The sequence below is a fragment of the Meles meles genome, chromosome 16 (genome assembly GCF_922984935.1).
Source record: "Meles meles chromosome 16, mMelMel3.1 paternal haplotype, whole genome shotgun sequence".
NCBI classification, from domain to species: domain Eukaryota; kingdom Metazoa; phylum Chordata; class Mammalia; order Carnivora; family Mustelidae; genus Meles; species Meles meles.
The window spans coordinates 61006391-61024656 of record NC_060081.1 but is presented as its reverse complement, the minus strand read 5'-3'; the positions used below and the strand labels follow the sequence as shown (position 1 = coordinate 61024656).

Here is an 18266-nt window from a genome sequence, read left to right as displayed (position 1 = left end):
CCCTTCTAGAGTGCATTTATTTTGCGGAACTAGCCAAAAGTCACTTCAGCCAGGTCTGGTGAATAAAATAAGCCGTTAAATTAGCTTTTCCCCCTCTTTATTTTCCTTTCTTCTCTTTCCTTTTCTTATTTATTTATTTATTTACTAATTTAAGAAAGAGAGGGAGAGGGAGAGAGAACCTCAAGCAGACTCTGTGCTGAGCATGGAGCCCGATGCGGGGCTCGATAGATCTCACCACCCTGAGATCACAACCTGAGCTGAAACCAAGAGTCAAACACTTAACTGACTGCAACACCCAGGCGCCCCTCTCTATTATTTTTTTTTTTTTTTAGGATTTTTACTTATTTGAGAAAGAGAGCACGTACACATGTGCACAAGGGGAGGGAAGGGCAGAAGAAGAGGGGCAAGCAGTCTGTGAGCCCAACATGGGGCTACATCCCACATCCCTGTGGTGGGATGTCCTGAGCCAAAATCAAGAATCAGATGCTTAAACCAACTGAGCCAACCAGGTGCGCACTCTCTTTGTCTTTTTTTTTCCCCCTTCATTCCTTCTTTCCTGGCTTTTGGCTTTAAAATAAGGTGAGAGTGTTCATATACTTGGCAGATACTTAGAGTTACCATATGCTAAGCATCATGAGAGGCAACAGAAATACAGTGGTACCCTCTCTCTCAGGGAGCTTATATTCTAGTGTAGAGATACAAACCACTAATAAGTATATCAGGTGGTAATACGTGCTATATTTAAAAAAAATAGAACAGGGGCATCTGGGTGGCTCAGTTGGTTAAGCGACTGACTCTTGACTTCGGCTCAGATCATGGTCTCAGGGTCCTGGGATCCAGCCCTGTGTCAGACTCCTGCTCTTCATGGAGTCTGCTGGAAAGTCTCTCTCTCCATCTCCCACTGCCCCTGCTCACACACATGCATTCTGTTTCTCTGGATCTCTCAAATAAAAAAATTTTTTTTAAAAATTGAACAGGGAAAGAGGAGATAAAGAGTACTGTGGTTGGGAGGCTTTTGTACGTAGGGTGGTCAGGGAAAGTCCTCCTGATGTGACAGTTGAAAAGAGGAGATGGGTCTCTCTGGAGGAGACGCTTTCAGGCAGAAATGCAAAGGCCTTGATTTTCTTCTGCAGCTAATAAATGGGTTGGTAAAGCAGTTGCCAAAGCGGACTTTATTCCCCTTTGTTTCAAGATGTCAGAAAGAGTCACAAGTCGAATTTTAAAACTATCTTGATGACCCTAACTAACTTCCCAAATGTAGTTAGAATCATTAACTGTGTTCCCAGTAATGCTGAGATGTCCATTTAAAATGAACGTTTTGGGACGCCTGGGTGGCTCAGCGGGTTAAAGCCTCTGCCTTCAGCTCAGGTCATGATCCCGGGGTCCTGGGATCGAGCCCCGCATCGGGCTCTCTGCTTAGCGGGGAGCCTGCTTCCTCCTCTCTCTCTCTCTGCCTGCCTCTCTGCCTACTTGTAATCTCTATCTGTCAAATAACTAAATCTTTAAAAATAAATAAATAAAAATAAAATAAAATGAACGTATTGTGGGGCACCTGGCTGGCTCAGTTGGTGGCACATGTGACTCTTGATCTCTGGATTGGAAATTCAAGCCCCACGTAGAGATTACTTAAAAATAAAATCTTAAGAAAAAAAAGAAAAAGAAAAGAAAATGAATATATTGTTTCACCTCAGCTTGCAAACTGCCTACCAGTACTTTTACACTGGTTCTGTGCCTTTGAGTAAAGTCGCAAGATAAGAGCCTTAATTAAAAGTGTACATTGTAATTGGTGGGAATGCAAACTGGTGCAGCCACTCAGGAAAAGAGTGTGGACATTCCTCAAAAAGTTACAGGTAGAACTACCCTATGATCCAGCGACTTACCCAAAGGAAACAAAAACACTAAATCAAAGGGATACATGCACCCTTATGTTTACAGCCACATTGTCACCAATAGCCTAATTATGGAAGGAGCCCAAGTATTTGTTGACTGATGAATGGATAAAGAAGTGGTGTGAATATATATACACAATACACACAATGGAATATTACCCAGCCATAAAAAAGAAGGACATCTTGCCATTTGCAAAGATGTGGATAGAGCTAGAGAGTATTATGCTAAGTGAAATAAGCCAGGCAGAGAAAGACAAATACCATATGATTTCACTCTTATGTGGAATTTAAGAAACAAAACAAATGAACATGGTGGGGAGAGAGAGGAAACCAAGAAGCAGACGCTGAACTGTAGAGTACCAGGTGTTGTGCATAAGTGATAAATCACTAAATTCTACACCTGAAACTAATATTACACTCTTAACAGGATTTTTTTAAAACATCCGATTTTTGTTTGTTTTAAAGATTTTACTTATTTATTTGACACAGAGAGAGAGAGGGAGCACAGGTAGGCAGACAGCAGGCAGTGGAAGAAGCGGCTCCCCACTGAGCAGAGAGCCCAATATGGGGCTCGATCGCAGGACCCCAGGATCATGACCTGAACCGAAGGCAGACACTTAACCAACTGAGCCATGCAGGTGCCCCTAACTAACAGGAATTTAAGCAAAAACGTGGAAAGAAGAAGAGCACCTGGGTGGCTCACTCAGTTAAGCGTCTCCCTTTGGCTCAGGCTATGATCCCAGAGCCGAGGATTGAGCCCCACGTTGGGCTCCCTGCTTAGCAGGAAATCTGCTTCTCCCTCTGATCCTTCACTCCACTCGTGCTCTCTCTCGCGCTCTCTCAAATAAGTAAATAACATCTTAAAAAAAAAAAACTTGGAAAGAAGAAAAAATAAACTGTGTAGAAGGAAAAAAAAAATTGTATAGAGTTGGGGAACTTCATGTTGGTGGGTGCGGGGGACATCACTGATCCTGTGCCTTTTCAGTGTCTCTACAGGCAGACATTTCAAGCATTCTCTGAGATGCTCCAGAGTTTGGTAGTAAAAGACCCACATCTGGACAATCTTGACACCATTTTTAAGGTAAATTAGGATACAGAGAAAAAGGGAAACTATTTCTATTAACTCATGAAAGTGGAAGAAGAAAATGTGGAAGGTGGGCACCTGGGTGGCTCAGTCATTGAGTGGCTGCCTTCAGCTCAGGTCATGATCCCAGGGTCCTGGGATCGAGCCCCGCATCAGGCTCTCTCCTCATCAGGAAGCCTGCTTCTCCCTCTTACACTCCCCCTGCTTCTGTTCCCTCTCTCACTGTGTCTCTCTGTCAAGGAAATAAATTTTTTTTTAAATGTGGAAGAATTAAGTTTTAAAAACTAGAATAGGGGTGCGTGGGCGGCACAGTTGGTTAAGTGTCTGACTCTTGATTTCAGCTCAAGTCATGATCTCGGGGTCGTGAGATTGAGCCCTGTGTCAGGCTCCGCACTCAGTGGGGAGTCTGCATGAGATTCTCTCCCTCTCTCTCCCCACAGAGTGCACACACTTCTCTCTCTCTAAAATAAATAAATAAATATATCTTTAAAAAAAAATTTTTTTTAAAAAGTATAGTAGCTAAGAGTATCAGCTATCAATTTTGCATTAGACTTGGCTTCCAATTCTGACTCTGTGCCATTCCTGGGGTATAAAGTCAGCAAAGAATGTAATCTCTCAGAGTCTTATTTCTTCACTTTCAAATTGAAATGATAATTATGGTGAGGATTGAATAAATGACCTTCAGTAAGGGGTTTAATGGTTGCTCTTATTGTTCTTAAATTCCTATTGCTTACTAGCATAGAAGGGTTTCAATCAGTGGCCAGAGAACAGGGTCACCTCATAAGTGAGTAAATAGGCCGGTGCCCACCAGGCAGGATTCCAGGTCATTAATTACTACCTGTCCCCACCTGTACCCCTTCCAGCATATGCCATTCTGTCATTAGAGATTTTTTCTCTAGAGTGCATTCACTGCACTTCAAGCGTCTTACTGTCTTGTGCCTTTTTAAGATACAGATATCCCAGAAAGGAATAACCCTTTAAAATACTATTAATCATCTGTGCCTAAGTGTAGATGGACATTTATCTTTGCCACAGTTGACCTTAACGTTAGTTCTCATTTTTCTTCTGTTTGTACGTCAACACTCCAGCCAGATTGGGTTTCTCCCCTTTGTCCAGTTGTGCCTTGTACTTTTCTGTGTTGGCAGTTTAATTCAAACTCTTTCTTTTACCAAAAAGGAGAAGTTTTTTTTTTTTTTCTTGGCCACATGGGGCCACGAAATGGCACCTTTATGAAGATCCTAGTCATGAATGTTACCTTCTCCAGGAATTCTTCCCAGACTGTTGCAGGCCAATGCAATTTCTCCATCCTCAGAGTTCTTTAATAACATGACATTGATGTTCTTTCCTCCCAAAGCACATTTCAGAAAACTAGAAACGTACAGGAGAATAGGATAAATAATTGAAGAAAGTGGGATGAACAGAAAATAAGTCTGGAAAATAAGCCTCTTTGGAAGCCAGGCTGTTGATCCCAAATCTGTTTGCCTTCCCACCACTTTCATTTCCAACCCCAACTGGCTTGTCATTTTAGGAAGACATTTTCAGATATAGTGATGACCTGTGGACCTTCTCTCTCCACATTTTCTTCAAAGCAGAACAAAGGCGTTATCCCAAATCTTCCTGGTAAATCATTTAGGCTTCCTTTATTTTTCACAGCAAATGGACCCCTGGTTACAATCAGCCAAAGACCATGAGCGGGAAAGGGCCACAGCCAGCATGGCTCAAGTTCTAAAGTGCTTATCCGGACACCTCAGCCTGAAGGTAAGCAGCCCTTCAGTCACTCAGGAGGAAGGATCCAAAGCCATCCCATTACTGCCTATTTCCCCTCCACTGTATGACTCCCCAAACTGGTGATTCACTTGGTGCCCCAGATAATACCATGGCACTTAGCATTATTCGCATATCTGCCCCTCTAAAATTTGAGCAGTTTGAGGCTAGGTACTATGTTGATTAATCTTGCATCCCTGTTGCTTAACACAAGAGCTGGAACATAACAACACAGTAAATATTTTTGAATGAAGGATGGAATAAATGTGACCTAAAAATATCTGAGGTTCCCCAGTGGCTTGGACTCTGTGCAGTGTTGTATTTGGAGTAACAAAGTCCAGCAGCAAATGTAAGTAAATCGAGTTAAATATCTCCCAGCATCTCACAGAGAAGGGTTCTGGGGCTTCTCTTTTTAAACCCTCTCATTTGTCTCTTTCACTCTCCTGTTTCTCAGTTCTTCTGAATGCTTCTTCATACCTTCTGGAAAGAGTTTCTCAAAATTAAGATCTTCCTTCCTAAATTTATTCCTTTCTTCATCTGTGAGTCTCTTTCCTCTTTCCTAATAGATCTTCCAGACACTACAGCTTCTCCTGTGCTCCAGCCATCATTTCTCCAGTCTGCATAACAAGGCCTGGGAATTGGAAGAGAAGTTGGGGTAGGAATTCTAGGTCTGAATGCTAATTTTCCTTTGAGAATTTGTCCTTGATATAAATATTCTAACAGTCATGCTTATTAAAAGGTTAGCATCCCACTAACTTTCTTATTTCTCCTACTGGACATACGTCCAAACTTTCCACCTCCTTACTGAAGTAAGTTCAGTCCCTCAAATTACACTACTTCCTTTTTTCTCTCTTTAGTCAATGAAAACAAGTAACTTCTAGCGACCACTGACTACCCTGTTGTTCTGTCATCACATTGTTTTCCCTTCTACATTTTTCCACCTCTAATGTTGGCTGCAGACTAAAGATGAGTTTCAAATGACTCCCTCTTATACATAATCTTTCCCTAGGCCCTGAACATCTTCCTTAGAGTTTTCTTCCTAGGGAGATCTGCTAATTTAAGGGTGCTAAACCGAGGTGCCTTTGGAGTCTGTAAACATCTGGAATGCCATAGGCAGAATTTTGTGTAGTGTAGTCTTCTGGAGTTTTCTGGAAGGTCCATAGCTTTATCAACTTAATTGAGTTGTTATCATCCAGAGATAGGCAGTGTTAACAATTTTATTTATTCCTTCTGAGAACACTTGTGCATGAGTGTGCACTTTAGTTCCTTCTAGTACTCCCCATGTGGCCAGACTTATCATCTTGAAACCCATGTCACTCTTCTGCTCCAATGATTTTCAGGGGTTCCTAGAATACAAGGTCTTGTATGATCTAGTTCCTGCCTGCCTCCTTGCACTCCCTGACTTACTCCAGCCACACTGGCCTCCTTTCTGTTCCTTACCATATAAAGCTCTTCCTGCCTCCTTGGCCTTTGCACTTACTACTTCCTCTGCTTGGAATGACCTTCCCCTACTCTTCACATAGCTAACTCCTCCTCATTCTTTAGTGCTTAGTTCAAGTGTTTCCACCTCAAAAAGACCTTTACTTACAAACAGATCTATGCTTACACTCTGTCTCATCACTCTTTCCTTCCTAAGTCTTCTTAGGATGAGGTTATCATGTTTGTTTCCTTATTTATTGCCTGTTTTTCTCTTAGAAAATGTAAATTCCACGGGTGATTATCCTTGTCTTATTCACCAGAACATCCCCAGTGCCTAGTACGAGCTATGTCACACTGTAGATGCTCAATCAAATATGCATTCAACAGGGGTGCCTGGGTGGCTCAGTGGGTTAAAGCCTCTGCCTTCGGCTCAGGTCATGATCCCAGGGTCGTGGGATCAAGCCCCGCATTGGGCTCTCTGCTCAGCAGGGAGCCTGCTTCCTCCTCTCTCTGCCTACTTGTGATCTCTGTCAAATAAATAAAATCTTCAAAAAAAAAAAAAGATACATTCAACAAACATGGTCAGCTCATGTCCCTTCTCTGTTCACAACTCTCCACAGAAAAAATATCCAAAATCCTTCAAGTATTGCCTACGTTGCCATACCATCAGCCTCATCTAGCTCCTATTTCTTTTGCTCTTGTTTGCTCCAACCAACCCAACCTACTCATTCCTCAGAAACAGCAAACACAGTCCTTTCTCTTCATGCTTGCTTGCTGTTCCCTCTGCCCGGAAAGCTGGTCTCCCAGATCTCTACGGGGCTCAGTCCCTGCTTTCAACATCAATGAGGTCTTCCCTCATCATTCTAAAACTGCAATTCCTGTCTTTTCTTCCATACATTTTTTTTTTCACACAGCATTTTTGACCATTTAATACATAATAAATTTTATTTCTTTGCTATTTTGTGTTCCTCCAACTAGAATATCCCTTCCACGACCAGGGATGTGATCTTTTGTTCACACCTTGTATCCGCCGTGCTGGTCACAGTGCCGCGACCGTAAGTGTCGTTCTCATAACCATTCCCGGTTCATAAGTGACACTCAGTATCTGTCGAGGGGATGAATGGTTGTACTGTGAGCAGAAGACATTACACAGCTTTGTGTAGGTGTTGCTGTGCTGATTGTAAATCAGTGAAACAGGCTACTGTTCACAATATCTCAGTCCATTTTTCTAAAGAGCCACAGAAGTTATTTCTCTTTGCTCCAGTCCCAGGAACAGTTGTGCTTCCTCTGCCTGGTGTTTGCTGCTTCTCTTATGGGCAGTGTGAATCATATTATATGATACACAGTATGCAACTCCTCATCAGCCCAGAGAAAGTTCAGAGCCTAGCTCTGGGGCCTGCCTTGAGCAAATGATTGTACATTCTGCACACTGACCAAATTCATAACATTTATCTTTGCTACCTTCACTTTCTAGTTTGTCTTTGTTCATTTACTTTTACTCTTTTTACTTTTTTCACTATTTATTTTAAATTATATTTCTTTTTTCCCTAATAAGCAAAATATCAATAAACATTTTTTTAAATTGTATTAAATGATGCACATCAAGTTTGCATCCAACTTTTTCATTTAGCAAACCAGCACATTTTCCCACCTTATTATAAATTCCTGGGATACTTGATTCCTAATGGTTATATTCATGGAGTGGTTGTACCATAGTTCTCTTTACTATTGGGCAATTATTTCCAATATGTGGTCTTTAAAAACAGTCCTAGAATAAATATCTTTTTATTTTCCTTTTCATTTTTTTAAAGGATTTTTATTTATTTATTTGACAGACAGAGATCACAAGTAGGCAGAGAGAGAGGAAGGGAAGTAGGCTCCCCGCTGAGCAGGGAGCCTGATGTGGGACTCAACCCCAGGACCCTGGGATCATGACCTGAGCTGAATGCAGAGGCTTTAACCCACTGAGCCACCCAGGTGCCCCTTTTCTTTTCATTTTTAAAAGATTTTATTTATTTATCTGACAGAGAGACAGAGCATAAGCAGGGGGAGCTGTGCAGAGGGAGAGGGATAAGCAGGCTTCTCGTTAAGCAGGGAGCGCTACTTGGGGCTTGATCCCAGGACCCTGGCTGGGAACATGACCTGAGTCGAAGGCAGACACTTAACTGACCGAGCCACCCAGGCGCCCCTATTTTTTTTTTTCATTTTTATAAAAATGTGGGTTTTTTTAAAAGAGGTCTATAAAAGTAGAAATCAGGAGCACTTGGGTGGTTCAGTGGGTTAAAACCTCTGCCTTCAGCTCTGGTCATGATCCCAGCGTCCTGGGATCAAGCCCCATATTGGTCTCTCTGTTCCACGAGGAGACTGCTTCCTCCTCTCTCTCTGCCTGCCTCTCTGCCTGCTTGTAATCTCTGTCTGTCAAATAAATAAATAAAATCTTAAAAAAAAATTAAAATTAAAAAATAAAATAAAAATCTTTAAAAAAAAAAAAAGTAGAAATCACTTACAAAAATACAGATTACTCTGACATGCTAGCAAAATAGCTTCTGGCCAGACTTGAGTTTAGAAGTACTGTATGTTTGAGGGCATCTGGAAGTCACAGCCCCACTGGATCCTGTCATAAGCCCTTGTCCCTAATCTGTAAACAATAATTTCATGTGGTTTAATTTAGCACTTTTTAACAAGTACAAAATCGAAACATAATCGTTTCCTATATGACACCACTGTAAAATGTTCCTCCTTAGGTCTGAGCAGATAAGAGCTCTTCATATCATTGTTTCTAACATTTGAAAAATCTGATTTAAAAACAATGTTAATAGAAATAACAGGTTTTAGCTTTTTTATTCCATTTGGAACACATGAGAAGGTCATCAGTTTAAACAAGAAATTAGTGCTTTGTGGTTTTTTAAAAGTAGAATTTAATCTTCTTAGAATGAACATCTATAAAGCTTTTTCAGTTTTCAGATTGCTATTTAAGTTGGACTCTGTCTTATTTAATACCATCTGATGTACATAGTGTATCTACGCATGTTAAGTGTTTACCCTAAAGAGATCCAGGGGCTGAATGTAACTCTTGCACTCTCCTGAGTCAAGGGGAGAAGTGGAATCACATCTCAGGAACTCAAATCTAAGGGGCGCCCGGGTGGCTCGGTGGGTTAAATCTCTGCCTTCAGCTCAGGTCATGATCTCAGCATCCTGGGATCAAGCACCACATCAGGCTCTCTGCTCAGCGGGGAGCCTGCTTCCCCCTTTCTCCCTGCCTGCCTCTCTGCCTACTTGTGATCTCTCTCTTTCTGTCAAATAAATAAATAAAATCTTTTAAAAAAAAAGAAAAGAATTCAAATCTAAGGCTTAAGATGCACCTGCATGCTAATGGGATTTCTTCTTTTTCTTCCCGACTAGCTTCCACTGCGATTCCAAAGGCTTGGGCACCTAGTGGCTCTGATGGCCCTCCTGTGCGGGGACCCAGTGAAGCAGGTAGCTGAGGAGGCCGCAGAGGGCACGCACTACCTGCTGCGTATCACCCTGAGGCTGAAGTGTAAGGCTCTGCTGAAGGCAGCGAGGCCCCAAGTCAACCCTCTAGCACAGTGCAAGCACCAGTCCTCTTTGTCCCCTCATTCCCCACCTTCTAGAAGGACGTCTTATGTAGTTTGTAAAGAGAAAGGTACATCGTCCACAGGCAGAGATGAAGGAACACAGACTTAATAATCAAATCAGAACACCAGATCAGACCCATCAGTGTTGGCCGTCTGCATGGCCGTGGAGTTGGAGCAGCCAAACATATGACCCTGTTGACAAACTGGAATGATTAGTTTGGTCAGAAGTAGAAGTTGTTTTTGCCATCCTTTGGGCCTTCATTTATTTATTTATCCCACAAATGTTTTCTGAGTGCTTACTCAGGATCTGACAGTAACCAGAACGCAAGTGGTCCTATCCTTATATTAAACATAGTCTAGTGAGGGAATCAAACCATCAAAGAATCAACAAATAAGTGTTATCATAAACAAAGATAAGTGCTAAAAGGGAATTGCGGGGGCCGTGAGGAAGAATCCCATTTAGTTATGGGATTCAGAAAAGGCCTCTCTGAAGATACCTTCAGCCAGGTAAAGATGTAAGAAGAGCAGATTGAGCAGAGGGAGGAAGAGGTATGAACTTGAAGAGTTTGAAAAATAGAAAGAGGGCCACTGTGGTCAAGGAATGAATCATTGGCCCCCTGCCACATAAGACAGACTTTAGAAGGTATCTAGCCCAGTGTCCTGCCAGCATTTGAGTCTCAGTCTCATCTACCCCCACCAAGTAGTTGCCCTGCCTGGGCTTCCTCATCCCAAGGATAAGGAAGCTCTATGCTTCCCAAAATAGCCATTGCATCTCTGGGCAGCTCTGAGTACGTAGACATATAGCCAAGGAAATAAAACTAATTATTCATTCAACAAATATTTCTGAAACACTTGCTGTCCTAGGGGTACCTTGGTGAACAAGACAGATGAAGTCCCTTCCCCCAAAGAGTATATTTTCCAGTTGGAGAGACAGTATCCCCAACCAAGCATTCAAAGACTTCTCATAAATAAATTTCCAACAAACATGAGTCACGATGCAACATGAAAACAGACCACCGTGACGGAGTATTGGCAGACTCATTAATCAGCAAAACTGGACACAGAGTTCTAGTATTGGAATTATCAGACACTGCAAAACTGTACAATTTTTTATGGGGACGTGAGCGTCAAAGGAAACCCCTCATAAGTCCTCACCATTGGCAGAATGGTTGGGCATGGTTGTACTTTTAAATCACTCAAAAAGTTCTGTTCTTAAAAAAACACTTCACTTTTTCTTTCAGCCTTTTTTGTATATTGTCTGACAACAGAGGGGGGAAAATCAGCCTTCAGACTAACACACACTCCGTCCCCCAGGCGTTTTTATCCAACTGGGAAAGATAAGAGGAATGAAATCTTAGGATTCATTTCAACCAGGGGATTGACCAAACTGGCAAAATAAAAAAATAAAGAAAGAAAGAAACCAGAAAGTATTAATATTTCACGTTTTCTTCTCAGATATCAGTTATGAGAAGAAAAATCACCCAAGCTTGAGAAGAGCAATGAAAAAGTGTCGAGAACTCCTCGAACTCTACAGTATTAAACGATTCTACAGTTGTCCCTTCAAAATTGCCCAGGTAATCAGAATGACTAAAATTATAAAGACAACTTGAAATGTTGGAGATGTTGGGAAATCACCAGAAGTCTTATACATTTTGTCATGAGAATGTAAATTGGTAAAACCACTTTGGGAAAAGTTCTTGTAATTTCTTATAAAACTAAGTGTAGAAAATTGTCCAGAGAATTTGCTCTCTAAACATTCCATTGTTTGGAGACAAGGCACCATGGTTGTGATTCTTATACACCTTGCCCTATTAGTTTAAGGGTTTAGATCAACATGTGAGTGGGCCCAGGAGCTCTGGATGTCTCTTCAGAAAAGCTCTGCTTCATTGATCACTCTCTTAACCTTAGCTAGCCTCGTACTAGTGTAAACTCTTGTCCAACAAGGGACTGTTAAAAACAAAAACAAAGGAGCTGTTAGAGTCTGTAGTTGACCCGACAAGCCATACACTTTTTAATTAATATATGTATTCTTTATCCAACAAATATTTAAGCACTAGGTACCCAGCACTCTCTTGGAGATAGAGGAAAAAAGAAAACCTACAGATTTTACTCAGGTAGGGTCTAAGGTGTCAGGCAGTTTAAATTCTCTGTCCATCTGTTTCCTCATCTGTACAGAGGATCTATAAAAATTGGGTTGTAAAGGTTAGATGAGATACTGTACAGAAAATGCTTTGCTTAGTGCCTGTCATACAGTGAGTGCCCAGTAGATTATACCTGTTACTGTCATGTGAAGGACCTTATACACTGCCAAGTACAATGAGAAGCAGAATGAAACATTCTTTTAATAGATTGTCTCCAGCCAAGGCATTTTAGCTGTGGCTGGACACTTTGAGCTATATAGCTCCTTGAGTTCTGTTCCTATAAAAGTGTGACTCTTTCTGAGGGTCTCAGTGATAAAACCTCTTTCTAAAACTCAGAACTGTAGAAAAGCCATACACAGACCCTAGTGGGCATTTTGCTTCTAGTTTTTCACTTCTGCAGACAAGACTGAAATAAACAGCCTTGTGCATATTTGTATGCCTCTCTGATTAGCATAACAAAATTAAGGTAATATTCCTTATTCAGCATTCTGTCATACTAAGTCTCTTGAAAATGCGTCTTCCCTGAATCATTTCAGGTCTTTGAAGTTTTTCTCAATTCCAATGAGCTCTGCCAGTTTGTAATGACTACATTGGATAGCCTCGAAAATCTGAAACATCCCTGCACCCAGCAGTCAGCAGGAGAATTGCTGATAACATTAGTAAAAAACGCGGAGTCCCGATTTGAGAAGGTAAAAAGCTCAGTAGCCATTTCCTGGGTTTGAAATATTGGCAAGATATCTCCCCTCCTGCAGCTGCTAAGGGCTCTCCTGCTGCTCCTGTTCTGCAGAGAGTAACAACTGAACAGGCCCAGGCTCCATGGGTCAGTGGACTTCCATTCAACAAGCATGTGAAAAACAACCACCATATGTGCAACTAGGGATGGATAGTTTTAAAATCCAAGGTGTGCTCCATATTTTCCAGAACAGTATAGTTTGCGGAGGGGAGATATAATTAGCACTTACGAGAATGGTAACTTCAATTTATTTCCTCATCCAGGTTAATAAAGGTGTCAGACTTTTAAAAATCAAGCCATCATCAATCCTCGAAGGAGGCCAACTTAGTAAGCTTAAAATCAACAGATATAGAAATAACAATATAATGATATCATTTAGAAATATGAGAGGAGGGGCACCTGGATGGCTCAGTCAGTTAAATGTCTGCCTTTGGCTAAGTTCAAGATCCCAGAGTCCTGGGATCAAACCCAGCATTGGACTGCCTCTCCCCTTCCCTCTGCTTATGCATTCACACACTCTGAGTCAAATAAATAAAATCTTAAAAGAAAAAGGAAGTATGAGAGGACGTACTGAAAGAGATAAAAGGATTAAAAATAGTAGTCCCTGGAAAGCCTACATGGGGAATAAGCAAGAGAGAGCCTTGAAATACCACTAAACTTCTTAAACTGGTACATGTTGCACTCTGATAAAAATAAAAAAATTAATTTTGAAATGACGAAAACCCACTTTTTAATCTATTATAATACCAAAGATGCAAAAAGAACAATGTGATGAGAACACAGTGAGATGGACGTTTTTATCAGTCGTGTGCTTTCAGCTGCAAAAAGACCAACTCTGTGAAGCTTACACACAATTTAAGTTTAAAGGGTTTATCTCGGGGCCTCTAGGTGGCACAGTAGGTTAAGCATCTGACTCTCGGTTTCAGTTCAGGTCGTGATCTCAGGGTCATGGGATGGAGCTCCACATCAGGCTCTGCACCCAGCATGAGACGCTGCCTGAGATGCTCTCTCCCTCCATCTTTAAAAATAAAGGGTTTAGGGGTGCCTGGGTGGCTCAGTGGGGTAAAGCCTCTGCCTTTGTCTCAGGTCATGATCTCAGGGTCCTGGGATTGAGCCCTGCATCGGGCTCTCTGCTCAGCAGGGAGCCTGCTTCCACCTCTCTCTCTCTACCTGCCTCTCAGCCTACTTGTGATCTCTGTCCGTCAAATAAATAGATAAATAAAACTTTAAAAAAATATATCTTCTTGTATAAGAAGGCTGGAAGCATTTTCTAGAACCTGGCTCAGCAACTCAGCAGTGTCATCAAAGAGTCAGGGGCTTTTCCATCTGCCACGCTTCCTGTTCATGAAGTCGTAAGGTGGTCACAGTAATTTTAGACTTTATGAGAAAATAAGGCTATATCCAGCAAAGAAGAGAGATGTTGTCCTCCTTTTGTCCCTTTAATCAGGGAGAAATATGTTTCCCAAAAGGTATTTTCCCCCCATGTTTTAGTGACCAGAATTGCATTGCATGCCAGCTTAAACCAGCTTCTGGCAACTGGGCATGATGAGGGCCATTTTATTATAAGGGTATTGATGACTGCCTCTCTGAGAGGCTGACATTGCCACAGACTTGAAGCCATGAGTCTATGAGTGGGCAGAGTAGGCCAAGCAAAATAATTGGACCAAAGCTCGGTGGCTCCTGTTTCCTTCTCCTGAGTATGGTAGACATCTCTGGGTGGAGGCAAGTATGGACTCCTCTGACATTCTCAGAGTCAGAGTGGAAAAAAAATCCCAACTTCCTTGCAATACTTTTACTAGTTTGGTTTATTATAAAGTCAATATATAGTCATCAAAGAGAAATTTAAAAATATGTAAGTGAAAAAATAAATATCCCGTCATTCAAAGTCACATTATTAATATCTTTGTAAGTTCCTCTAAATCGTTTTATGTATGGATGCATACATACAGATTTATTCTAAGTAGGTTTTTTTTTTTTAAGATTTTTATTTATTTATTTGACAGACAGAGATCACGAGTAGGCAGAGAGGCAGGCAGAGAGAGAGAGGAAGGGAAGCAGGCTCTCTGCTGAGCAGAGAGCCCAATGCGGAACTCGATTCCAGGACCCTGGGATCATGACCTGAGCCGAAGGCAGAGGCTTTAACCCACTGAGCCACCCAGGCGCCCCTCTAAGTAGGTTTTTTTTAAAAAATTTATTTATTGGGGTGCCTGGGTGGCTCAGGCCATTAAGTGTCTGCCTTTAGTCCAGGTGGTGACCCTAGAGTCCTGGAAACAAGCCCCATGTCGGGTTCCTGCTTAGTGGGGAATTGGCTTCTCCTTCTGCCCCCTCCCCCTTGCTTGTGCGCTCTCTCACTCTCTCTCTCTCTCAAATAAATAGATAAAATATATTTTTTAAGATTTATTTATTGGGTGGGGGGAGGAGAGAGCTGGGGTAGGGGAGGGCAAAGGGAGAATCTTTAGCAGACTCTGTCTGAGCACGGAAACTGATGTGGGGCTCATTCTCACAACCCATGAGATCACGACCCATGAGATCACAACCAGAACAGAAACCAAGAGCTCAACCGACTATGTGACCCAGGTGCCGCTTAAGTAGTTTTGATAATCTATTAAACATTCTTGTCACCCCCCAGGGTCTTTCAGAAGGAGCCACAGTATCCTCAGTAACTGTCATTGTCCCACAGGATTAAGGTCTTAGTGATTTGTTTTCCTTCTTCAGGTACCAGAAATTATGGGAGTGATCTGTGCCCGGCTCTCCATAATCAGCCAGCCTAGAGTCCGACGACAAATCATAAATACTGTGAGTTTGTTTATCTCCAGGCCCAAGTACACAGATACAGTGATCAGCCACCTTCTGTGTCATCCAGTACCATATGACAGGTAACAGAACCTGGTACAGCTTCTGAATTAAACTGGGGTGGGTGACACAGCCCCTGGTATTGTTGAATGTGGCTGCTCTCAGAAATCTGTTGATATCCTTGTAGACGAGATAAGATATAGACAGATACTGCAATATAAGTCAGGATATAATGCGTAAAATGTCCAACAAATCCAGAAACAATTCAACAAATCCAGAATGAGAACATTTTATAAGACAGCTGGATTGAACTCTTCAAAAAAGTGAATCTCATGGGGGCGCCTGGGTGGCTCAGTGGATTAAGCCGCTGCCTTCGGCTCAGGTCATGGTCTCAGGGTCCTGGGATCGAGCCCCGCATCGGGCTCTCTGCTCCGCGGGAAGCCTGCTTCCTCCTCTCTCTCTGCCTGTCTCTCTGCCTACTTGTGATCTCTCTCTCTGTCAAATAAATAAATAAAATCTTAAAAAAAAAAAAAAGTTAATGTCATGAAAGAAAACCTGCTGGGGTACTATTCTAAATAAAAAGACACTAAAGAAACATAACCAAATCCAATATGTGAACTTTATTGGATCCTGGATGAAAATAAAAGCTACGAAAAGAACATTTTGAGAAAATTTAAATGTAGACTCTAATTGATTACTGAATTAGTGTAACTTTCTTAGGAATGAAATGGCAATGTGGTTATACAGAAAAATGTTCTTATTCCTAGGAGCTCAATACTGAAGTGATTTAGGGGTAAATACCATGATGTCTGTGATGTACTTGAGATTTAGCCAGAACATAAGCACAAAAAAATAAAAATAAAAATAAATCCATAAATAAGAAATCATTTGGAGGAACAAACAAGATGATTTTTTTTTTTTTAAGACTTGTGGCTTTCAGAGTTGGAGACATCCTGGAATTTCCAGGAGATCCCTTCTGAGGAAGGCAGTGAGGCATTAAGAGAAGGTTCTAGGCCCCCACCCCCTTCAACCAGAGCGTCATCTGTCTCTTACTTTTCTTTTTTTTTAATGTAAGCTGTACGCCCAACTTGGGGCTCAAACTCACGACCCCAAGACTGAGTTGCATGTTCTAGCAACTGAGCCAGCCAGATGCCCTAAAGTGACATCTCATCTTGTCTGCTTCATGTATCACGATTCTGGGTAGTTATTATATATGAAGAAAAGATTTCCTAGCTTTAAACTGTTTGAAAACCACTTTCAGTGAATGGTTCTCACAGTGTCTTGGTGTAATGCTGATTTTTTTTTAGTGGCTTTTTTTTTACTGATTTTTTAAAATATTTTATTTATTTGACAGAAATTACAACTAGGCAGAGAAGCAGGTAGAGAGAGAGGAGGAAGCAGGCTCCCAGCGGAGCAGAGAGCCCGATGAGGGGCTCTATCCCAGGACCTTGGGTTCATGACCTGAGCCGAAGGCAGAGGCTTTAACCCACTCAGCCACCCAGGCGCCCCTTTTTTACTGAATTTGATTGGTTTAAGCTGAATATAAGGCACTCTACCACTAAATCAAATAAAGGAAGATTTTTACCCATCTAAAGAAAAAAATGAGTTCATACATATCTATTTTTAATATTCTTTACTAAGAATATTAATAAGAAATTAATAAGTTAATTAGTAAGAAGATTAGTAAGAAAATTAAGAAGAAATAAGAATATTAATAAGAAGAAAAACTCTACTCAGTTGGTAGAGCATGCAACTCTATTTCAGGGCTGTAAGTTCAAGCCCCACATTGGGTGTAGAGATTACCTAAAAATAAAATCTTTAAAGTAAATTAGTTGACTAAAATAAAATAGAATATTCTTTTATACATTTCTCTAATACATTATTGTTATCTTTACTACTTGTTGGGATGCCTGGTTGTCTCAGTCGTTAAACGCCTGCCCTCAGCTTAGGTCATAATCCTAGGGTCCTGGGATCGAGTCCTGCTTGGCAAGGAGTCTGCTTCTCCCTCTGCCTGCTACTCCCCCTGATTGCGCTCTCTCTCTCTCTCTCTCTCTCTGTCAAATAAATAAAATTAAAACAAAAACAAAACAAAATCTTTACTACTTGCTTCATCTTATCTACACTAGATCCTTATATGAAACATATGATTTAGTACCAGATATTAAATATACTTAGTTATTTTAAAGTGTAACTTTAGCATTATTTATTGTTTGTATTTGTTCTAGCTCTTGGATGAATTTGGGAACCTACTGCTTTAGATCATAGGAGAGTTGTGGAATCTGCTAGAAATGAAAATGGCATAGTCAGGAAATTTCATTCTTATTATATTTTTGGTCATTTACCTGAAGTCTTTTAGCTGGTTTACATGCAGATTGGGTGATTGTTTTTAGGAGTCTGTTCAAAGCATCTGCTATGTGCAAGGTGCTGTTTGGGCTGGGGAGATAAGGGACAGGACACGGACCTTGACCTCAAGGCAGTGCACAGTCTGGGAGCAGACACAGAGGAATAACAGGATTCCAAAGCAAAATAAGACAGTTCTGTGGAAGCTCACAGGAGATGACTTAACTAGATGAAAGACTGGGGAGGGATTGCTAAAAGCAGGGCTGCCCCAAGCTGAGTATTTAGTGTAAGTTAGCCAACTAGAAGGTGGGACAGGGCAGTGGAAAAGGCATTCCAGACAGAAGGGAAAGGCAAAACGAAACACAAGGAAGGGATGAAACAGCTTGATGAATTCCCATTCCCAAAGAGCTGATGGGCAAACAAAAACCATGTCACATCTACAGGATCAGTATCGCTGGAGGTGAAACCTGTCCCATATTTTTAGCAAACTCTCCAGATGATTTTTTT

General features: G+C 41.4%; 1 protein-coding gene across 1 annotated transcript in view; it reads left to right on the top strand.

The window, feature by feature from the left end:
- Window positions 1–18266, top strand: part of MROH8 (maestro heat like repeat family member 8) — a 59942-nt gene that overhangs the window by 18428 nt on the left and 23248 nt on the right. Inside the window, exons 7-12 of the mRNA XM_045980872.1 lie at window positions 2875–2970; window positions 4627–4731; window positions 9559–9694; window positions 11208–11326; window positions 12430–12582; window positions 15342–15502. Of these exons, the coding sequence (XP_045836828.1) occupies window positions 2875–2970; window positions 4627–4731; window positions 9559–9694; window positions 11208–11326; window positions 12430–12582; window positions 15342–15502 (770 nt within the window). The remainder of the gene's footprint in view (window positions 1–2874; window positions 2971–4626; window positions 4732–9558; window positions 9695–11207; window positions 11327–12429; window positions 12583–15341; window positions 15503–18266) is intronic.